The sequence below is a fragment of the Pagrus pagrus genome (assembly GCF_965226575.1).
Source record: "Pagrus pagrus genome assembly, chromosome: 10".
NCBI classification, from domain to species: domain Eukaryota; kingdom Metazoa; phylum Chordata; class Actinopteri; order Spariformes; family Sparidae; genus Pagrus; species Pagrus pagrus.
This window is the reverse complement of record NC_140194.1, coordinates 23752357-23777532: the sequence shown is the minus strand read 5'-3', so window position 1 is coordinate 23777532 and position 25176 is coordinate 23752357. Positions and strand designations below refer to the sequence as shown.

General features: G+C 39.6%; 1 protein-coding gene across 1 annotated transcript; it reads right to left on the bottom strand.

Moving 5' to 3' along the window:
- Nucleotides 1–4159: 4159 nt before the first annotated feature.
- Nucleotides 4160–25117, bottom strand: hsf4 (heat shock transcription factor 4; the record flags this gene model as incomplete). The annotated part of the gene is made up of 13 exons (XM_084364011.1): nucleotides 4160–4484; nucleotides 6023–6122; nucleotides 10813–10878; nucleotides 11094–11211; nucleotides 11306–11536; nucleotides 12487–12605; nucleotides 13414–13513; nucleotides 15191–15258; nucleotides 16706–16781; nucleotides 19429–19553; nucleotides 21267–21394; nucleotides 21569–21677; nucleotides 24992–25117. 12 exons carry the CDS (start codon nucleotides 25115–25117, stop codon nucleotides 6063–6065), a joined length of 1326 nt encoding a protein of 441 aa, XP_084220137.1. The 3' UTR covers nucleotides 4160–4484; nucleotides 6023–6062.
- Between the last annotated feature and the right edge of the window lie 59 nt (nucleotides 25118–25176).

The following is a 25176-nucleotide window of genomic DNA, read 5'->3' as shown; positions in this document are numbered from 1 at the left end:
CGCCAACTTGGCTTAAACAGTGGGGGACAAAAAACATACATAATGAGGAAACTTTTTCACGTGAAGAAACTGTCCTGCAACTGAGTTTGGGCTGTTTTGGGTAGTTATAATAGCCTGCAGGTGCAGGGATGGGTTCCAGTGTTTCTGCTGGTGATGTTTTGCATCGCAAGCGAAATGAAATCACAAATGAAAACAAAGCATTATGTGATCAGTCATCTGATGCACTGATTAACGTAACTGCACGTTACCTTTCCAGGATTAGGAAAACATGATTTGGGTTCAAATAGACCCTTTCACTACATTTAGATCCGAGCCACAAGCAGATCTGGTTCCCTGTACTCTTGACTCACATGTGACCATGCTTGTGGCTCAGATCTGGCAAACAAGAGTGAAGCGCCCAAGAGCCATCATTTCACGTGGTATGTAGGCCAAATGAACGACACGTTTGGTGTGGGCCGGATCTTGGCCACAACAATTTTTCTCTCAGGGTAACTTCTCCTACAGGCTTGTCTTTACAGTCTTTTTCCTGAGTGGCAAAGCTGCAGTATGACATTGCAAAAGCGTGTTGGTCAGTTTCAATGATGGTCCTGGAGCAACATTAATTATGATGTTCTGGAAAAAACAGTAACAGGGTGGTATTAGATCGTAGCTCACTACAGCCCCATGTACATCACTTCATCATGTGGACAAATCAAAAGCTTGCCAGACCCGCTCTGCCAGCCGCTAAGCTGGACAACTGCTGTTTGGAGTATTGGTTTATCTATTGTTCAGTAGGTCGCACCAGGACAGCAATTCAAGCTCTAATTCAAAGAAAGTAACCAAAATTGCTCTTAGTCTGCTTTATTTCACTTTTATTTGTTTTAACAACTTAAATATTTCATACACAGTAATGTAATACATGCTCAATTCTTTGACTCTCTGTAACAATACACTTTAGTCTTTGCAAAAAACCATTAAAAACAATTCACATTTTTAGCAGGATGTGGCCCACTTTCAAAAGCATCTAAGCACTATGATCGCCCGTGTGTCGTCACTGACAGCAGGTGCACTTTGTTGTAACAAGAAAGGCTGCTTTGCTGCCTTTTTTTTGTGTATTTGCACGTGACACACGTATTCATGTGTTGATGTACTGTCGTCCGTTCGTAGTGCAGAAGTGCTTTTGGAATGCAAGGCTTTGTTACAGCAGAGGTTTTTTTTCACTCAGTTAACAAAAATACTTCCTTATCTATCTGCAATCCTGACAAGCATAAATGTCATTTGAACACACATCTGTTCATTTCCAGTGCAAATGATTAAAATGGAAAACAGAATAAATTAAGAACACAACAGCAACTGAATGTATGTATTCATCACTCCTTGAAAAAAAAAATCATTAACACTCATATTATCATGAGGAACAAGAATAAATGCTATGTCTAAAATGTACTGTATACTCTCAAATATCATACAACTGTGATTTTTAGTGCAATTTCACTTGTTATACACCACAGCTTGCTTTTTCTCCCTTCTTCCCGAAGTATGCACTGAGGAAGGAAAGTCTGTCACGGTAATGTTAGCCTGGCAGGGGGCAGTTTGCATTAGCTTTTTTAATTGGGCAGATTCAAAATGTTATGTAAACCTACACAATACCACTTCCATCAGTCATTCCAGCTAGTCCTTCTTAGGGTATTTCACTTTCTTCCTCTTGATGCAGACGTGAAAACCTTAATTGCAATCACGTCTTTGTCAGAGAAATTTCTTCTCCAACTTTAGCAGAATCACACTCTTCCAAATCTAGATGCAAAGTTATTATGAATTCAGTAGTTATAATATTGATAATTAGAAAGTTATAGCAGTCAATATAAGTAGTAGTGGTTGTACACAAAAAATTACGCAGGTACATCATCAAGAAAATGCAATGCTTAGCCCTTTAAAAAAAATACTAATGCAAATAACCGCCCTGATTTTTTGCCTTTGCTCTGTCGATGGAGTTGCTCATTGGCTTGTCATTGGTTCAAATCCCTTTAGTCTGACTTGCATTCTTAAACGTGTAATTTGTAAGTAATGGCCAGAATTTGAAGTTAGCTCCGAAACTATAGGGGGCAGCATAACCACTAACTGCTGCTCAGTATATTGGACTTACTACACTTTGCTGTAGCTAACTTTGGCTGTAGCGATTAGCCCACGTTAGTAAGTAGCACAAACAGCAGTCTGTCTGAAAGGCCCATTACTCTGTGAATTGATGATTTAATAATGAGTTAAGCTCCTCTTAGCTCAGTAAAAGAGAGAAACTTGGTGTACGGTTATATTTTTAATATTAATATTTAATATTTTAATTTTTCCATTCTTGACATTTTGTGACTTTTTTTCTTAACTTATTAGACTATATATATATATATATATATATATATATATATATATATATAGATATACTGTATATCTATATATATATATATAGATATACTGTATATATATATATATATATATGGTGTGCTAACTTAGCATGCTTACTTCCGTAGGCATCTCTGCAACACAGTATCAACATCAACACTGTTTCTTCACACCCTGTTGTTAATGTTAATTCATTTATTAAATGTTTTAAACTTAAATTCTGGCCATATCCTGCAAATTTCTCCTTTATCGCTGCATTTATTGTTTTGTGTTAGCGGGTTATGTTGTAGCTACATGCGCAGCCACCGTAGCTATTGCTAGCATGTGCCTCTGTTACTACTGTTACTACAAGTGGAGGCTTTTGTCCGACTCAGTGTAAAAAAGAGCTAGTGCAGCTTTAAGTCTCCCAGGCTAACATTGTCCTTCTGCAGTGCATCTTACTATGGTGTCTTCCAGTCCACCACTCATAGTTGCTGTTTCCTACATTCCTATGGTCATCCATGTATTGCAATTTTGTGAGTTCTCACAGATCTGTACAGTATTGCACGATTCAACTTATCTCCAGGTAGTTTCCCAGAAGAATACTGAGCTCTAAGTTTACCATTAAACTGTTGCCTGCAACCAGTGATGGAGACTTCAATATTTTACATCAAATTTTAAATTCAATTATCAGTTTTTATTTATTTTTAGTAATCCAAAGAAATAATATGCATTTTTGAGCAGGTATTCATGGTTTTATAACAGATTCAATTCTCAAGTAACCACCCCACCATACATTTAATTGAATGCAGCCAACCATAATGAAATCTTTTTAAAGACTGGCTCCTGGACAGTTGAGTTTTCTTTTTCTTTTTTTTTTTTTCTGTCTTTTTTTGTGTTTTTTACAAAGTATTAAAAGCAGCATCCCACTGTCTTGACTGTTTATCAGGGTTCCTACGTTCTATGCACACTCAAGTCTTAAGTCAACATGTGGCCTTTGTTTCAAAATGAAAACAGTATTGACATTCAAAGACCTCATGTCAAATTTTGCCTTTGAGTTTTTGAAAAAAAAAAAACAACCCTGTTATTGAGGCCAGTATCTCTTTAGACATGCATGTGTAGAGCAACAAAGTGTTGGTCATCTACAAACAGAAAATAAATGACCTGCTGTCATAACTATATATAACTAGTGGAACAGATTGTGCAAAAATGCAGTGGTGTTCATGGTCTTGTCAAATGAGAAGTCTATCCTTTAATATTTCCTTTAAACTTCACATTTAAATGGACAGAAGAGAAGGAACTCTAAGTCTCTGGCTACATATCAGGCCTGTGCAAAGATACATTAGATGGGTGTGTGAAACCTCCTAGCATGATGTGCTTCAAAAAACCAAAGCTTTCCTAATGGATTTTACGAGTGGCTTGAATCCATATCTTTGCTTTCATATCACAGAAGGCTAACTCACCTCTGATCTACCTCAACACATTTATCAGGGTTTGAAATGCATTGAAGTACATGAGGAGCCCTTGAATTTTCTACACCCTTGTACACAGAATGAAAATATTCACATAACTGCTAATATACAATATGCTACATTGCCTCCAAATATGTTTTTTCACAGCGACTTTTTTTTTTTTTTTTTGCCAAAGTTTTCTCTTGGATACAAATACAGTATTTTTGTAATAAGGATAAAATAATAAAAATATTCATTTGTACATCCGTAATAGATTCTTTATACAGGAAGAAAAAGTCACTTCCACAAGCAGGAACTCCCTCTCACACAAAGACTAAAGTGCTGGAGCCAAGAATGCACTGTCTGCATCCAGCTGGCTTAATATTGGAGTCTAGATGTAATCATGTCATAACACTCTTGTTTGTTTAGGTAACTATGAAAATCTCAGACCAGCGTCTTTCTTTGTGCAGGCAGCGGTCGTGCCCACAGAGCTGGTCACTCACAGGCCCACTGGCAGTCAGCTGACCAGGTAATATAAGCATACAGGCTTTGTCGTTGCTGCATTTTGTAGGTATGTGGATGTTAAGAAAGAAAATAAAGTCATGTGTAAGATACAGCCTGGCAGTGCCGTGGGATCAAACTGATGCAGAGTGGAATAATGAGGGGAAGAGCAGCTTCTGTTGCCTGAGGAGAGAAATGAGAAGAGATGACAGTCCGTAGGCAAACACAGCACCTCCGTATTTACACATGGGGGATTGGAGCTGAGGAAAACAACAGTGTACTCATTCACCTGTAACTTTTTTACCGTGTTTTCATCAGCAAGGATACGTGGGGGTACAGTTTTCTACTCTCAGTAAGGAACCATAATTGCACACTCAGGTACAAGTTAAATGCAATTTAATTTTAAGGATATCTGTGTTACATACAATAGTTACTGGTTTCTGTAATTTTCTCTTATATACATATTGGTAGTAAAATGATCCCTTCCTAATGAAACTACACTCCAAAAACATCCAATGACACTCATAAATAGTTGATTTCATGGCTAATATGTGTTAAGTTCTTGTGTAAATATTGTTTTTTGGATTTTATTTTGTTATTTCCTTGAAAAAAGACCTCATTTCGAAATGACCTTTCAAATGTAACAAGCAGAACTTATTTTTTCTTCTAAGTTTGTGTAGCTACTAACTAAGTTATGTAATGGAGTTACAGTCCTCAGAAGTGATTTCCCTGCTTTTGTTTCTGAAATGGTTATTATTGGAGTGAAGTGCACCAAACACACCAAACACCAAACACAAATGAACTGCGTTAGATTTATAAAGGCTCTCTTTTATTCGACTGGGATGTTCAAAGTTCAACAAAAGCTAAATTGTTGCTAAAGCTGTCAGCTGAGTCAGTCAAATCCAGTGGGTATCTCTGCCCTGCAGTCGTGGCAAACAAACCTACAGTACATGTGACTGGCAGACTGCATCCCTCTGCTGTGGCTCTGCAAGGAAACACTGACTAGAAAAAATATAAAGTGGGTGTTTCATACTAAAAGTCTTAATTTGATAATGATTGGATTTGTCTGTCTCAGACAAGACTCAAGTTACTTCAGTAAACAATGACTGTGGACGACTGTGTCCTTGTTTTAGTGTAGTTAAGTTAGGAAGGAATCACTTAATGGCTAGTATGGACAAAATGAATGATCACATCAACTAAAAACTCTCTACATACATGTGGTAAAGAGTATTGTATTGAGATGGACTTGGAAAAAATATGAACATACCCTTTAATGTTTATAAAAAATAATCATTAAATCTGTAGACCTGCCATATGCCTACAGTACATCTCTTCAAAATGCACCTGCATGATGTTTGCTTGGTTCCATGGCACTGACATATTTTGCTAAACTCTGTTGTCCTGGAAATAAGCTTGCTGGATTCTCTGCCAATCAGCTCCTGATTATTTATAGATTTATGTCTCTGGTCAGAAGTAATGGGCTGGGTGCCACAGGCAGGTGGGAGTCCTAATGTATTTAAAGCCAGACATTATTTAGAATTGAGTACTATTTAAAGACAACTCTAAAGTCATTGTTTTGGTATTTTCATAGTATTTGTTGACATTAACAAAAATATATACCAGCCTTATCCTGTAATGACTTAGCACTGGAAGACTAGTGTGTCCTCCACCTGTTTGACTACTGACCACTTCACTACCAGATGAAGACACAGGATCGTTACCTTCTACTTCAGAAAGGACAGTCCACAGCATAGTGGTCGATCACTGTTCCTCACAGCCAGTAGCTGGAAAAGCCTCTGCTTCCTGGTTCTGGAACATGTACTGTGAAGGAGAAAACACACATGCAGTACTTTAACGTCAAAGCCTTAATTTTATAACAAATGAAGAACGCTTGCACCTATTGCTTTTATATGTTAGAGTTAGGAGTTACAATATCAAGTTCAATAACTGACCCTGGTTCAGCACTTTTGTTCTGCTTTGTTGTTAATATAGAGGCTGAGCCCTGGTTGTGATCATCTGTCAAGGATGTTTAAGGTGCAATATGTAAGAATCTAAGTCAAAAACATTCAAAAAGTAACTAAAATTATCAACAGAATGTGCAGAAATAACAGTTTTGACATTATGACGTCTATGTGTTGTGTTGCAGAAATAACTACTGAAGTTAGCATGCTAACCAGCTAGCCCCTGCCCGTCTCGGTCCAAAGCTCCTCTCCTAGTGGTGAGCTAACTAGCTAATGGCAGCTTCAGTTGGCAGGTAGAGTTAGTAGCAGTTAGCAGTAGCCAGTTATATGCTGCCCCCTATTGTTTTGAGTATGAATTTGACTGTTGAATGAATGAATTCTTACATATTGCAACTTTAACACAAATTTGAAAAATTCCTCTGTTTTAACCACCACATCGTCTTGCATTAAGTTGGTTCTGTTAAACTACATAAATAAGTTAACAGTTCTCTGTGTGAATATCTTCTCTCTGAAGGAAGTGTAGCCTAGTGAGGCAACAGAGAGGAAGCCAACGTGAAAGAGAAATGGTAATGAAGGAGAGAGAGAAGGGCAGCACAAGCAGGGAACATGAGGAAGAAAAAAAAGTACATTAGGATTTGTCCGTAGAGTAAGAACTGTGGACAGAGAGAATAGAGGATAGTGATGGAAATAATTGCCTGTGAATTAACCACTTGAGAGAGAGACCAAACACAGAAAAGTCTGAGTAATATTCAGTGTATACAGTCAGCCAGAGGAAGGAGGAAGTTTTAATGAGACTCGGATATATATTTAGTGAAAGCACCAGTGTGCTGCAGTTCTTGCCTCCCATATCAGATTTTCCCTCATGAGCAAAAAAAAAGACCTTCAAGTAGTGCAGACGCTCCTAAAGATGGTTGCTGAACATCTTTGGGTAAATAGCTCGGAAAGTATGACGAATTTCTAAAACATGGGGTAAACAAGGCACACGCAGACTGTGAGCGGAGGTGGAAAAACCTGCAGCACTCTCTAATTACTGGGAGTAGTAGTGACTGTCAGCTGCACAAACAGAACCAAACAGAGAGAGAGGAGAGACGCGATCTCCTTTAGATAAGATACTGCAGTAAGCATCAAGAGATGTGCCTTTTAGGAGGATAACTACAGCATCGGATGGTGGAGGATAATGACTATTTCTTGGTATGCAACAGCTGTTGATATGTTATGATTCACCTTAACAGAAACAGTCACAAAAAGTAAAGAATTACAAGGAGGACTCTAAAAACAGCATTTCCCATATAGTGAAACGTTCTCTCTGTCAGATATGTGCACTGTGGAAAAGGACGAAGGAGAGATCAATGAACAGTTTAGGGAATTTTAAGACTCAAGTGAAAATCAGGCGAGTGAGTATTTATGGTGTTCGACAGGAAGTGGCACTGAGGACGTTCCAATAGTTAATAAAACATCTACCAATGCTCTATTAAGAAGTTATTATTGAGAACAATTTATGATTTTCAGGTTGTGAAACATCTCTCTGGTTGGTGCAATTCTCCTCCAGCAGTTGTGCCTCGCATATCCTTAAAGGAACAGTTTGACATTTTGGAAACTTTTTTGCCAAGACAAGATTGACACCACTCTTATGTTTGCTTGAACTATGAACTATGCATCTAAAGCCAGGAGACAATTACCTTTGTTTAGCATAAAGACTGGCAGTAAGGGGAAACTAACCTGATGAACCATCAGTCTATCACAGTACAACAAGGGCTAACTTCAACCAATCAGATCAACGAACCATATGACGTAGTAAAAGAGCCACTCTGCAGAGGAGCCTTCTTTGTTCCTCTTTCCTCTTTCTGCAGCATCTATGCTAACCTCTTTAGAAGCCTTATTGTTGTTTTCACTTCTCTTGATGTCGTGACACCTAAACCACAGTAGTTCTTCATAGAATGCTGATCGGTGCAAACCACTGTGGTTTGGACACGAGGGCATAACTTGAAGCGGGGCAAGATGGATTCTTGCCTGATCTCAATCTCATGATCACAAATCCAACTGCCTCTTAAGGGAAAGGGGGGAAACAACAACTAAACATGTGCCGACATGTGCTAGAAACTATTTCTTGGCAACCTACTGGTCGCAGGAAGTCAGTGCAACAGGTCAAAAAATGAGTCAACTTTCCCTCCAAACTGTATGCATCTTTTAGAGACAATGAGAAATAATGCATGTTTCTATCCACTACTGTTATGTGAATATTGACTATTTATGTGAAATTACAGTGTTTTTTGAAAATGCACATAAAAGCTGGTGGATGAGAACACTTGTGTTGCTCCGGAAGGTAAAACCACAACTTGTCTTGTGTCTACTGTCTTTTTACATTTCTCTTTGTTGCCCTGAATGGTTGATATTCTTTTTCTGCTTGAATGGATTGTACAATCAATCAAGTCTCAGCGATGGACTATCCTGAAATCCTCGCTCCCTCACAGACCACTTCAGTCATTGTGACATACTTGCCTTCTGTTAACAGCCTCATAAACGACATTGTCTCCTCATGAACATGAACAAGTAAAGCAAGATAAGCCACTGGTAGATTTACTTCATGTCTTTCGAAGCAGTTGTCCTCCTCACAGTTTGGTACTGCAGTGCACTGACAGAGATATTCTCCAATCAGCAAACACTTGTCTTGAAAAAGGAACCTCTCTTGTGACAACATTTTCATGATGATGAGGTCAAGACAGTTCAGCGATTGTCTTGCAACACACTTTTTCATGTTGCAACAGTATAATCAGTACTTTGGAATTAGCTGCTGTCTGACGTCCATGGTCACTAATGAGGACAAATTTCATATGGCTTATCAAGCAAACAAGTATTGTTGATTTGAACTCCTCACCACTTCAACTGTTGAATGCAGTCTTTAAAATACAGATGCAAAAGATATTTGGAGAGGTACTGTTTACTATGAGGCTGTTATGTTCTCTTCCTGCGACAGCTGCTGACGGTAGAGAGCTTTTCACAAGGTGAGTCACGATACAGACTACATACTGTAAGATCCACAGTGTGTCCTGACAGACACAGCCTCACCATCCTGTCTTTTCAATGCCAGGTGGCCAGAAAATTACACTTCAGTTACATTATTGGTTACTTTGCTAGCATGGAGTTTCAGCAGCGGGCTCTGACATTGGAGGTACAAACTGTGAAGAGGAGTGAGGGATGCAACTGTATACACCAGATCCTGAATCTAGTAAGAGTCACATTGTATAATTTGACATAATCCTCAGCTTCAGAACTGACTCTTATGTGAGCTGTGACAAGAAGAACTCTTTTCGTTTGGCAGCAAATCTCTGCCAGCTTTTCTGCACACTGTTGAAAGTGTTGTATACATAATTAACCATATTGTATTTATGCAAACAGCGGATCAGACAGGCTTCTGTTGATGTTGATGTTTTGCCTCAGCAGCCGATTACACTGAGACTCCTCACTACAGGTGTGGCCAATGCCTTGGAAAAGGATGTCTTGCAAAACAATGTGCTGTGCCGGTGGAACAGGGCTGCATGTGCAACTGGACAATCTAGTGTAGTTATTGGAAAACGCAGTGCAACGCCACGCCTTACACTGAAAAGTATTACTGTAAATTCTGTGTAATATTGTGTAAAACTGCTTTTTTGCAGATTTTGCAGGCATTTAAATCGGATTTAAAAAGAGAGAGGAGGAGTGGTCGTGTCACCCGGTGATGCCTGAAGCGTAATTAAAGCTGTGAGTTTTCCTGCACGAAACACAAGCTAAGATGGCATGTGGTTTATGCTTTTGAGTGTCTAAACATTTTGGCACGTGATCACCCTAAACCCCACAAGTAAGGGTGTGTGTGTGCTGTGAAATGATCAAATGAGTATGGTTAAGTTAAGATGTGTGTGTGTAGGTGCGAGGTGCAATGCTGTCCACACTACTAAAATGAATCAGCACCCCGTCTGTGTTCTTGGACCTTTTGATTTACAAATTAGGCACTGCCTGTAATCAATATTTTAATTATAAATCAAATGGCCGTGTAATGTGAAATGTGTCAAAGCCAAGAATCATTACCTACATCTGCAGTACCCCTCTGCTCAACAGAGCATTATAGCATCTTTCAGCTTATTGTTTTGGTTTTATGGCTCATAACTTTTCTGTTTGAAGTCATCAATCTGTCTTCAGCAAAACAGCTCTAAAAAAAACCCACTAATAACTATCTGCTCAGCACCAAACAGCAGTCAGACAAAGTCTGAGACTAGCCATGAAGCATTTAGCAGCTAAAGTGAAAGTCATGTTCCTCCGGAGTTGATGAACACATAAAACAGCGCTCAAAGGAAAGTGAGTGTTTGTACATTCAACAATTAAAACTCCAAATGAATGCTAATGTTGCTCCGTGTCTATTGGATGAGTAAATAGGCAACTGTTTGCTACATGTGTCAACTTAATACACTGATGTGAATGTTGCGTTTACAGCTTTTTATCAATAAGAAAAGTAAGAGTGTGATATTAGGGCATCATCCTCCTCTGTGCTTGTACAGCTGTCACATTGCATGACTTACTGATTTGAGGTTGGACTCCATCTCTGTGAAGTTCCACTCTGTCAGAGGCAGGCTTAAACTGAAGGGCTACAGAGAGACAGAGAGAGACAATGTATTCATGAAGGTCAGTGTGAAGGAACTGTTCAGCTCATTGGTGGCCCTGTGCTGTATAAGCAGTGACAGATACAACTACCAGTTTGAAGTGCAGTTAAACAACTTGTCTGTCAGTGTGTGTGTGTGTGTGTGTGTGTGTGTGTATGTGTGTATGTGTGTGTGTCTATGTACAATCCAGATCTACTGACATCCATGACAGCGCTGGCTCCGGCTTCCACAGTACTCTGCTGATGGCTCCTGAGCAGCAGCTGCTGAAGCTCTTCCAGGCTCATGTCCACATTCTCCACGGCGTCTGAAACCTCCACTCTGCACACACACAAGTAATATATATGTGATGTATAAACACAGACACACAGGGTCACTTGCTCACTACTCACTTTGACTGTGTGTGTGCACCTACCTGTCCAGGGCAGGTCTCTTACTCCTCCTCTCCATCATCGAGGCCATGGAGCCCCTCCCCTCAAGAACGGACTGAACCATTGCGACGGGGAGGACCGGAGGTTCTGAGGAGCACACCTCACAGGAGGAGGTCAACGCTACGGTCTCTCCTCCCCCTACGCTGCCTCCTTTCCCTGCTCCTCTCACTCCTGGACTCACAGGCTCCTCTTTGATGAGCATCATGCACTTCTCCCTGTGGGTAGAGTTAAATACTGTCAGTTAAAAGAAGTGCTACCACAGATGTTGTAAGAAAGGAGACAGAACCACTCAAAGCATTTTGAATAGAAAATGTGTGACACATATCCTGCCCCTTAGCCCCAAAAGCCAATTGTCTGCTTTAAAGCAGCCAATCCGGGAAAGACATCAGCCAGTCGTGTTGACGTGAGAGCACGGTTGAAACTCACAACATCTCTATGTCTATTAAGCCTGCGTTTAGTTTGATGCATCAACACCCAAACTGCCTCATTACACACAGTATAAACTGCTCTCAATACACTTTCTCAAGACTACTGTTTCAAACTCTGTTTACAGCAAGAGACTTTTTTTACTTCCGCCCAAAATGTCAATCAGAAACAACGCCTACTGACCAACTGATCAAGTTGCAGGCCTGGTCTGATTTTGCTTGCCACCAGCCAGAAACTCAATCAGTTCATGGATTTTAATTGACATTTTGGGCGGAAGTACCAATGAAGGGACAGTGACACAGCCCAGTTGGTTATGATTTCACCCGTGTCCATTTGTCTGTTGGTTTGATAGCAGCACGACACAAAAACTACCAAACTGACTTTCACGAAACTTGGATGGGGGATGGGTCTCAGCCCAGAATAGACCCTATTTACGTTTGATGCAGATCACCCTTGGTTTTCTTTAACATTGCGAGATAGGCTGTGTTTCAACATTGTCGTTAATTTCTCAGGGAATAATGTATGGATCTTGATGAAAAAATGTTTAGTTGGCTGGTATCCATTGTAATGTTTACATTACCTCTTCTTAAAAACCCAATAGACAGACTGTTTTAATTAACATGCATTCTCATCAGCTCCATTTTTATCAATTCATTTAGTTACTTCCTAGAGCTGACTGCAGGTGGGTAACTTCTAAAATGCGAAACAGCAAGTTTTATATATACTGTACATCACTCACCTGGTCTCATCAGGCTGCATCTGGAGGGTCATGCTGGCCTGAGACATGTCAGTAACATCTGATATGATTGGTCCTCCTGTCAGTCCACTAGTAGAGCAAGAGGCAGTATCACTGGATGGCTGAGGGAGAAGAGGAGAGGAATTTGAAGGGGGTTTTGCTCTTGGTAAAAACTCTCTTTTGCCAACACTTTTTCCGTCTGGCTGCGTATTTAGGATGAATAAAGTTGTTGATGATTTAACATTACACATTTACAGCACTATACTGCCTTGAGGAACATGCACATATTAAGTTGAGTTGAGTTTTGGGAATTCTTTTTACTATATAAAAATAATATGGCATATAAAATGTGCAATAACTAGAAAAACTTGTAAGCCTGGAATAATGTCCACTCACATGAATCACATCTAACAGCGGTGGAAATCACTGCACGCTGCTTCCCTCTAGTGGTGAACCAACATAACAGCTAGACTGGTGGCAGCAGGTTAAAGTATATTTATGTCCACATATTCCCTATGATGGAGTGGATGTGCCATGTGGTGAGTACACTTTAAATTTACATTGAAATAAATGTCTTGAACTGGTGAAGAAAGTCATTACTTCTGTATTTGGAGTGGGCTGCACTAAATCAACTGGCTTCAAACATAAATTTATAATCCCAACATGGCCGAGCAGGAGAGCAAGAAAGGCCGGCCAGTAACTTCAGAGTTGATGTTTACTGCAGTGTGGCTGCCAGCGCTGTTTGTGCTGAATGTGAAAGGTCAGCAGCTCAGTAGTTTATGATTGATTACTGTACAGTCCCCGACAAAATGTGCCATAATAATAATGCCTTAATAATGATTAAGATAATTTTACTAATTTAATGCATGCTTACTGGACTTGGTAAGTGGTTAGCACATTAGGTGTATGATTTTCACATTTTTTCCTCACCGACTGGATGTAGAAGGGTTCGTGCATGGGCTCCATTGGGTGACTATGGCTGAACTTGGAGGCAGGAGGGCTGGGAGAGCCATCGTCCAACATCAGGGGCCTGGAGGGCACATTAGTTTTCAATCAGTTACACATCTGGAGTCACAACAGCTCTACAGAATCATAACAGCTCTACGCACTCAAAGACAGCAGGGTATCTTCACTAGAGTCGTAAATTAACTGTTACAGAGGGAAGCTGTGTTGGGTAGACATCTGTTTAGTTTTTACATTTTGCATTTCTCCTGGTTGTGAGGGTGCTGAATGGAACAAATGTCAGAGTTTTATGTTTATTCTGCCTACATCTGCCTCATCTTCTCCAGTGTATGTCACCACTTATGCTGAATTTCAGTCGCATAATTTCGAATGCATGACAACATTTTTGAAACCTCATTACCTGATAACGTCTGCTTCTTTTTGTGTTTTTGTGGTAATTGTACACTGCAAATTAAGAGTTAAGTTCAAATGTTTTGACATAATCTATTCATAAAGGGTAAGTTCACCCAAAAATGAAAATTCAAAAAACTGATTCTGTACTCACCCCCATGCTGAGGGAAAGTCAGGTGAGGTTTGTAGTCCACAAAAACATTTCTGGAGCTTCACAGACAAAACAATGTAGCAGCATTCTCCTAAACAACTGAAGTGGGTGGGGACTTGTTTAAAAATGTAAAAAAAAAAAAAAAACACCACAAAACAAATGAAAATGATAAAATGGCTCCATTCAGCTCGTCAAGCATATTCCAAGTTTCTGAAAATCTTCACTGTAGGTGCAAGCTGAAAGCGTCAGCGCACACCCCGTCTGGGGTGGTTGCATGAGCTCGGCCTCGTGTCAAGGACGTACATATTGTCTTTTCAAATCAATTTGGGATCTCAGGGGTTCCTGAAGGTTGGATTACGCTAGATGAGCTATATGGAGCCATTTTATGTTTTTATTTCCATCGATTCTTTGCGTTTTAAAACAAGTCCCGAGCTACTTCAGTTGTTTAAGAGAAGAGTGCAACACTGTTTTGCTGTGAAGCTCCAGAAAGGTTTTGTGGACTATGAAACACTTGCCTGACTTCAATCAGCATGAGGGTGAGTAGATAATCACTGGATTTTAATTTTTGGGTGAACTTATCCTTTAAAGTATAAAACAAGATAGATCTGATGAGTATTTAATTTTTTGCCTTTTTGGACGGTGGATGGGGAGATGTGACAGGAAATGAAGGGGCAGGGTGAAGGGATGGGTGACTCATGACTCAGTGGGTGGAGGCTAAAGACAGATGGTGGTCAATCAGGGAGAGTATGACAGCCAGAAGGTGATTCGTGACTATCATTAAAACATGGGGCAAAACTGCACCTTTGCCAGGTAGCACACTGACCCTGAAATACACGTTTCTATAGCACTTTTGTGTTCCAGCATGCCTTCCCTTTCTCATGTCGGCCTTGTTCACACTCAGCAGCAGAGCTGAACCAGCATTTTACACACATAGGCTGTACCAGGGTCACGCACTCTGCTCTGCCTTCACTGTGTGTGAATGTGTGTATGTGTGTGTGTGTGTGTGTGTGTGTGTGTCTGACTGACTGATTCAGCACTTGTCTCCATTCACAGTGCTTGTTGAGTTAGATTGTTCAGTTTGTCAGCTGAGCCAGCCCTTCCCTCTGCCCCACTGTGGCCCTGTTTGTCTCACTTTTGTTGATTGCTCTGCTCTGTGTATGTGTATGTGTGTGTGTTTGTGTGCACGCACGTGCATGTACTCACAGCTTTCTCTTTAGGCCCACAGTGCTGGGTGTGTTGGACTGCATCTGGCTGAACAGAAACTGAATCAGCTGGCAAAGAGAGAAAAAGCACAGCATGAATCAGCATCCTCCTCACACACACACACACACACACACACACACACACACACACACACACACACACACACACACAGAAAACACGCTCTCACTAACTGTGTTAAACAGCTGGGAGTCAATAATAACATACAGTTTATGGTTTTATAAACTTGGTCATTTGTGGATCAACTATGCTGGGGAAGTTCCAAGACGGGAGCACTGATGCTTTAAGTGCCAGTCCAGTAAGATATACACACTGGTATAAGAGTGGACTATACAAGTCATGAAAACTCATGTGTTCAATAATTTGCTCTTTACTGTGTAAAGAATTGTTGCTTACTTACTTACAAGTATTCAGATCCTTTACTTAAAGGGAAACTCGACCCATTTTACACATAAAGTGTGTACAGGTCTAAGGGAGTGCCACTGTATACTACTGTAAAAAACAAATGTAAAAGTTAAAGTTAACTTAAAGGGGCACAATGTTGTTTTGGAAAAGACTCTCAAACTCTGAATTTCAATATTTACAATATTAATGAGGTAATAACACAAACTCAAAAATATCTTTCTTTCCATAACTGAATAAATAAGCTGTTCTCAGAGGAAAATAAGGTCCCAGAACTCTGTTTGAAGCTAGAAAGGTTCCCGCTACATATAAACAAAGTAAAACAGTATGAAATTGTGTTGTCCTTTAAGGTCAGTTTGTTTATTCAGTTTATTCAGTCATGAAAACAAAGAGAGTTTGTTTATTTAGTTTGTTTAGGCATAAAAAAAAAATGTCAGTCAATGAAAATTTTTCTCTTCTGATTAAAATGCCTTCCCAAAAACGCAAAGTGTACCTTTACGTAACCAACAAAGTGTGCTTAAAGAATCTTAAGTAAAAGTGTCCATGCAAGTAGTGCATTTTCTCCATCTCCTTATGGTTTTATTGCAGGACAAATCACAACTTTATCCTTCATGTTAATAGACAGTGACTTTATGTAAATCCCGTAGGTTAAAACACTTGTGTGTGTATGCAGGGCCTTTAATCTTTAATAATGCATAATATTTTATAGATTTGTCTGTCTGTATGTTTTTTGTGTAAAATCAAAAAAATCAATAGCTTTTGCTGTTAAATAAATGTAGTGACAAAAAAAGGTCACTGAAATGTAGTAAAGTAAAATCTAAAATATTTAAGTTAAGTACTGTAGATAAAGTTCCTTAAAACTGTACTTGAGTAAATATACTTAGCTACTTTCTACCACTGTTGTTAATTTTCTGAAAGACTTTTAACTGCATGGCCTAATGTACTGTAAATGTTTTTTACAAGTTTGAATAGACATACCCATAAACATTCAGCGCACACTGAAGACAGCATCGATGAATGTACGAGTTCCTCCTGTGAGCATTTTGACACAGATATGACTTTTTGTTAATGGTACAAAAACACACACACACTGACCTTGTTCATAACTTTCTGTTGCTGCGTGTGGTTCTGCCTCAGCGAGACCACCTCTCTCCACAGCACTTCGTTTTGCCTACAAACAGGAGGAGGAAGATGACAAAGTAAACAAAATCATGTTCGGTAGGGATGTTGAGATTCGGAATCAATTCACAAATGTCAAAAATCGATTTTCTAAATGTTTTTTCATAACGTGATGTTGACAGAACAAAAAAGGCGGAACGTATTTTGCATGCAGACAATATACAGCGCACACACTGGGGTTGTCTTGTAATTCATTTACAAAAAAATGCCCCCTTTTTTATTCATTCAATCCAGAATCAGGTTTCGAATCGAGAATCACTTTGATAGATGACAACTCATTATCTAGTCTGTTGGGCAGCGTATGTGGCCCTGCATAAGGTTTTCTCCACTGAAAGGTCACCTCAAAAGGTTTATCATGTTTTATCTGGCACAGGTTGTGTATGTACGGTCCAACCCTCACAATGTAATGCAAAGTGTCTGGACTTTCAGAGGGAACTAAGGAGGAGAGAGATCGTGTCATTAACAGGAAGATCAGTTGTGAGCGCTCTCTCTCTTGCTGTGCAGCATTTAACAGCCCAGTTGCCAGAGTAAAATGCTGGCAGTTAACGTTAATATTGACATTATTACAGACGTGTTATATCACGTTTGCATTACCTGTCTCTTAGCTTACATCTCCAGTTAGTTAGAACTGAAGAAGCCTCTTGGATGAGAGGTGAAACGTCTTCAAGACACTGAAACAAGTCCAGTTACCTACAATACAGCACCTAGATTTACCATGACCTGGATGACTGAGAACCTTTATCAACATATCTTAGCTTAATTTTATATCTCGAGGTGGAGGCGATGGTGATGGAGTTACAACCAGCCAGTGACCACAGACCTCGAGACCTCTCCAGCTCTGTTTGTGGCAACAAAAACCAGTTGTTTTGAGCCAAAATGTGATCTTTTCCTAACCCAAACCAGGTGGTATTTGTACCTAAACCTAACCGTATCATAATGACAGCATTGTCACAACATAGAATAAGAACAATTAACTAAAAGAGAGGTAAAGTTTCAACAAATCCGTGGTTTGCAGAAATGTACGTTAACATTTATTCTGGTGATTGGGTTGCTTTTGCAGCAACTCAATACACTCTATCTCTTTTAGAAATGGAGAATTTTGATCACGTGTGCCCCCTGGGTGCACTGACATGATATGTGGTAAATGTTGTGTAACATTCATCTGCATATTTAATATTTTCGAGTTATTCCCCTGCCACTCGTCTCCAGCAGAAAGATTGTAGTCTGTAAACAGGCCTGCAAGCTCAAGCGGGATGGAAACGATGGTGGTTCTGAGAAAAGGGCTTAAGATAAAGTAGTTAAAGAGGAACGGACTAAAACATTATAGTAATAGTAATTATGGCAGCGCAGAACTAAAGAGCAAAGCCTGTCAATCTTTGTTAGAGGGAGAAGCTTTGTACACGCTAGGTTAGATTTCATAGCATGTAACCATCATCTCTGCTCTTTGTCCATGTTGACTGCAATGTAGAAACACACACACACACACACACACACACACACACACACACACACACACACACACACACACAAATGAGTTGGCAAGATGTGTCTGTCCTGGAATATTTTCTAAGAGCATTGTCCTCGCCTGCATGCACGGCCCACATCTGGTCATCCTTTCTAAGAATGCCGTTATTGGTGTGAGTGTGTGTGTGTGTGTTAGTCAGGTGAGCAGGTGAACATTCTCTCCTCTCATTAGCAAACAATACTGAGCACAAAGCAGCTCCACCACACAATAGACGCACAGCAGCTATTTTCAGCAACAATAGCCTCTAGAGAAAAAGTCAGTCCATCCACGGGGTGATTTGTTCCCACTTAGCCGGAGGAATAATAGACGGCTGATATGGTCCTCTCATATTTTTTTCTTAACAAAGGATGGAACAAGATTTTGTATTTTTGAGTTTTAAGGCCATGTGGTTTTCATTATTATTTAGCCTTACAGAGTTGTCCATATAGTCGTGCTATGAATTTAACTGTCAAAGCAAACATATCGAGAATTGTTTTGTCAGTTATTTTGTGCACCAACCTACTACTGCTGCAATTACTGTCAAATGTCAAATTGACCTGACCTAAGAATTTCAATTTGTATTTATATAACCTTTACACCAGAGCCTCATTAAAGTGTTAGGGGGCCCAGGGGCAAAATGTATTGTTGGGCCCCTTTTGATCCCCACCCCTCACTTGCTCTCTCTGCAGTGGGTATGTACTCCATCACTTTAAAGTTCACATTGAGCATGCCTCATAAAGTCCATTATCTATACTCTACTAGCTTTGCAGATTCCTAAACACACTGCAGTTAACAACAAAAACATACAACCAACTGACATAAATTGAACGCAGGACATTAATGGTCCCTGAGGATCTGAGGCTCCAGGGCAAGTATCCTGCTTTGTCTGGTTCAGATGGCTGCTTAGTCACTTCACTGGAAGAGTTGTGGGTTGAGTGCTTTTGACGATAATTGTTTTTCCAGTAACGCAAAAAAAATTGAACCAGCTTCTTCAACAGAACAGCAAACACACAGAGAAACAAAAAGAGATCATGTTGCATATTAAACCATCACTGTGCTGGTGTCAGTCCACACCAACAGCAGGTAAAGGGGGTTGTGGGGCACCGGCACACACACACAAAACGTCTCTACTCACTGTTTCATGTCCTGCATCTGACACTCCATGTTGTCCTGTTGTGTTCTGAGAAGCTGAACTTCATACAGCAGTTTACTGAGGTCCTCCTGACGAACTTTGGTCTCCTCACTCTTCACTATGGATACCTGAACACACATACAAACACACACACAGTACAGCCACATTCAGAGAGTTACACAGATATAATATGTACAGCCACACATTGCCTCTGCTGTGTTTGGGAGCAGAGACCTCAGTAGACGTTTTAGGGATGGCAGTGTCAGTTTGTCACTTTGGTCTCAACACTTATTGGGTCGAAAGATAAAGTTTAGAGTCGACGTTCATGGGAGGCAACCGCCATTCCGACATAACGCCATTCCGACATTAGGCCCTAATTGTCGGAATGGCAACACTTAAACCTTTAATGAAACATCCCATCATTCCGACATTTTTTGCCTCCTAAGGTCGGAATGGTATTTATTTCTTTTTTAAATGTCTTGCCATTCCGACACATCTTTTAAAAGGGTTAGGGTTAGGGTTAGGGTTATGGGTTGCGGATTATTAACTTTGTCGGAATGCCGGGACGTTAGCATGTCGGAATAGTGGTATGTCGGAATGGTGACATGTCGGAATGGCGGTATGTCGGACTTTTGGGATGTCGGAATACCAGCATGTAACCAACGTTCACTGTCTCCAGATGATGAACAATTATGAGTTTGATGATCCCCTTTTCATCTTGTGCCACCATGAGGTTGACATTTGTGGTTTTAGGTCAGGAAATGTGGTACATTTGAATCATCTGCCCCCTCATGTGGTTGCCAGTTTGTCGCACTGGCTAATGTTGCTAACACAAGCTGGCAAATGTTAACGCTGCTAACGCTAGCAAGCAAACACTAATGTTGCTAATGCCAGCTAGTGTTAGCAACATTTACTGTAGAACGCAGACATTTTTGCGTTTTGCTTTTTCTTTTAAAGTGACAACTACTGATTCTTGATGCTGACGAAACACAGATACCACATGATACCAACGGAGTTATACCAATGGCTGATAATGGCTGAAACCAACTGTCAGAATTCTGACACAGAGATAAATAAAACAATCGTTTTGGACCCAACAATTTTAAAAAAAATATTAATTCACAATCATTATTGTTAGGTTTTTTAAGGGAAAGAGATGCTTTTATTCTGCAACTTTCTACAAGCTCTGTAGATGATTTTGATTTCATTTGATTTTTTTGAAATTATTTTATTAGATGGTGCATTTCTCCTGATTATAATGCAAACAATCATGGAATTTGGTCATTTCAATCATAATCTAGCATGTAATTACTGCTGGGTTTAATTTGATACTCCGCATGGCTCTTTCACCTCTCTCCAGAGACTGGAGGTCAGACAGAGGAGCTCTCTTTTAAAGATGGGAAAACGTCCACATGGACAACTGCTGACTATGATTAACCAAACATCAGTGCCTCTAACGTCATGTGAATGTGTCTGAGTCCTCTCTGCCACTCTCACAGAGCCACTAGCATGACTTTAGCCTCTTAGTCGTGTTGCTCTGAGGGTCTAAGAATAGAAAGGGTCATATGCAGTACAGATTGAGTTGGGGTTTTAAAATTGACTTGACTCTGTGATCCATGCTTGTGTACCAAACTGAGCCCTGGTTGAGATATTTTAACCTTGACTTTGAGGAAAGCCTCTTTATCCTTGGAAAGTAGCTGGATTTACTGTGTAAACACGTTTCAAAATAAATATAGTGTAGTACTGCTAAGATGAGGGCATCCTTTATATGCATCATTTACACGTGCACTTTAAAGACAGTTTGACTTTGAGACCTCAACTTTGTGTGCATTTTTCCATACCTTCCTCTTGATGTGTTCCAGCATGTGTTCATGTCCCTGGAGGAAGTACAGATGTTGGAACTCTGTATCATCTCTCTCAGGCTTCACCAGACCGCTCTGCTCAATGTTCACCACCTTACGGAAACCATCTAAACACACACATATAACAGCAAAAACACACACATACATAAAGTGTAATTACATACTGTAATTGAGAGAAGAAGAAGAAGAAGAAGAAGAAGAAGAAAAAGAAGAAAAAGAAAAAGAAAAAGAAAAAGAAAAAGAAAAAGAAGAAGAAAAAGAAGAAGAAGAAGTGTACTCACACATGTTGAGCTGTCGGACGAAGCTCGCCATATTATTGTGTTTAAAGTACTTTGGCAGAACTTCCTTGGCAAAGCGCCCCTGGTCAAACACATGGAAACTGGTCCCAGTCTGAAATAGAGAGTAGTTGATATGAAGAGTTCATAAACAGCATTTCATACAGTGTAGAGAGAGGAAACAAGATAAGAGAGAGCACACCCACAGCTGATAAATGATTAATGCAGTCAAAGCTTTTTTCTATTCAGTACATTCTGATTATGGATTTACATCCATAATCAGCTTAAAACTTGACTTGTCTCGTTACACATCGGCTGTTTCTCATTACTGTTGCTCAGTGGGACTGAAAACACAAACTTTCAGATGTCAACACCTCTCAGTGGTGCAGAAAATCAGTCCGACATCAAATGAATCACTCGTTAATGAACAGGACTAAAGTTTCATGTTGTTTTGAGTCTGTAACTTGTCAAATGTACCCGGAATGAGTTTCCAGCTGTGTCAGAGACGGAAGAGTTGTTGAAAACTGTGTGCCAACCTGCTGTTTATTTTAATTTGGTTTTGATAGACGGGGAAGTGACAGTTTACAAAGCGTGGCATAACTAGGATCACGCTTCTTATAATTTAGATGAAAGCATAATTTACTGTGGTGGATACGGTTCTTCTCTTCCAAGGAAGACATTTGCTGAGATTCAGATGGTACAAAAACAAAACCAAATCCAACAACTTTTGAGTTTTTAAACTTTTCTTAAGCTTTTAAGGTGGCAGTTAAAATGAAAGTCTGACCCTGTTAAATGGAGAAAAATTTGTCTGGCCTCTCCCCACGCTGTGGTTGACTGCATTCTCCCACTGATCACAAACACTGCAGAGATTATCTGATTTAGCTGTCATATATGCTATAAGATAATACGACTCGCAACCCAAAAAACAGGATTAAAGGTCATAACTTGAAGACATTTTGTGGTCATTTGTAGAGTTGTGTCACCATTTCCTTTCTTAATCAACACTATATGTACGGTGACACTATTACTGGTATAAGGGCTGAGAATATAATGACAGCATCTCTATTTTAACACCTTTAAAACTGCTACCAGACACAAAACCAGAGTTCGTCAGTGAACGCTGTCATGAACATGGCTCACCCACCGGTTACTACCTTCATGATGTAAGGATTTCTGTAAAGTGGTAACATATTTTCCACAGCATTTCCATTCAGCTCAGTCAGCTAATGAAACAAACTCTCTCTCTCTCCCATGGTGAGTGATGATTAGTCATGCTCTCTCTCCCACTCTCACTAAGCAACTGCGGTAGTTGAATTTAGCAAAACCATTTGCACAACAGGTGTGAAATTCACTAAGTTTAGACAATTGAAATAAGACGTTGCTGTTCTCTTGTATGTAGTGACGCACACTTGCCGATTAATAGCCTGACAATGCAACAGCTGACGCTGCACTCTAACCACAGATGTCATGGGACTGGACAGCATCTGTTTGTGTGTTTGTGTCCCTACGAAGGAGAGCAGAGAAGCTGTCCTCTTCCTGATTACAGAGGAAAACACATAGAAAGCCACCGATGGTCTCTGTTTTCTATCATACAGAGATTCATAACACATAGAAAATGATTTATTTTTCTTCATGTAAAAGGATTAAACAATCATTGGTACCTCTAGTTGCTGAAAGCAGCTAAAATGTAGCCACTTGTCAAGAGTCAAAGGTCAAAAATGACAGCAGAGTATAAAAGTGTGGTCATCAGAATGCATTTTTAATACCAAAACAGATCCCTGGCTTAATCCTCACAACCTGACAAAGAAGACGTTTTATGTATGTATTAGGATAGCTCATTACTGTAAAATTCTTAATGTAATAGGATTTAGGATAATAGGATTTAAGAAGCAGGATTTCTTTTTGGGACATCTTACAAAAATGTCATTGTTTAGTCGGGGCCCACAGGTAAAACAAAACAAAACAAAGCAAAACATACATAGTATATAGTAGCAAATAAAGTAATTCATTAGCGATTAACTAGCTCTAGCTTGACCAGCTCCATGAATACATACTTTCACATCAGTACAGTACATTTACTAATGTAATACACATGTTTAATGACAGCAGCCATTTTTCTGCATATAGAGTACTTTACTTCTAATAGACTACTTATCAGCAGTGATGGAATATAACTACTCTAATGCTGTTCTCAAGTACAATTTCAAGGTACTTCACTTGAGTATTTCCATTTTCTAATACTTCCTACTTCCAATGCACTACAGTTTGGAGGCAAACTTTATTCTTTCTATTCCACTACTTTGATTTGATAACTAAGTGAAGTATAGTGACTTTACAGATAATGTGCTCTATCAGAGCCAAAGCAGCACATTTTAAATGCATTTTTTATATTTTTTAATGCCTATAAAATAAAATAAAAAACACTGATTCCAAAAAAATGGTAAATATCAGATTTGATATAGGTTGATCCCTACAGTATGTACATACATGTAAATAAAGGAAGAATTTACATTTACTTTTAATACTTAAGTGCATTTTTGCCAGAAAATTACTTTTGATAGGCTACGTACATTTAATAAATGATTTTTACTCAAATACTATTCGTATGGGTGACTTTCACCTTCTACTCATTAAAAAAAACAAAACGTTGTTACAAGACCGCTTAGTATTGGTACTTTTAACAGATTTGAGAAGCATTCTTCTGTTCTCGGCTTCTTCTCTGTGTGCTAAAGACCACATTTACCAGGACTACACCACCAGGGCAGCAGCGCTGATACCCGGCCTAAAAGCACAGGCCAGCTGGTTCCCTGCTTTAACACATCATCTTTATTCACTTTATGAACTGTCTTGTGTCACTGATTTATAGCCTATTATATTGTATTTACACGTCAATGTAGTAAAAGATTTAACAACACCTGCTGGTAGTTATTTTCTTGCTCTCTGGGGGTCATTAGCAAACACTTTATGCTAATGCTAGCTAAACAGGTGTTGAAGTACCATTTTTGTTGGGGAGCTACAAACAAGCTAGCTAGCTAGACTAAACTGGCAGTTAAAGTGGTTAGTTAGCTAGCCTAGCCAAGTCTATAACCCCAGTCTTATTTTTAATGTATTATTCTCATAAAGTTTATTGTTTGATATACTATATTCTCTTGTCAGCCTTCCTTTTCAGGTTGTGAAATAAGAAATTGCTTGGTGCCGAGTCAAAACTTATTTTTAACTTGTGTGATACAGAAACACTTACTAATCCTGAAAATGGCCTGTTTCTAAACAGAGAACAACTGGTAGGCAATACGCACTCGAATGTGTTCAGTGAAGAAGACCGTGATGGTTTCGAGGACATAGTCCTTACTCTTTCTTGGTAAACTGAAATGACACTCCACTCAAAGTTACTACAGCATCATGTACAGTGTGTTCTGAGGCCAGACTCACAGCGCTCCAGCAGATGAGGTGGTTGGTATCTGGATCCTCCACCAGGGTCCACAGCTTAGTGAGAAAGGCAGGAACATTGCTGGCGTAGCTTCCATCTACACCCATGGCACCTGGAGACTCCTGCATACTGACACCTGTCCACGGCTCACAACAGGAAACCAAGTGTATGTGAGTGTGTGTGAGTG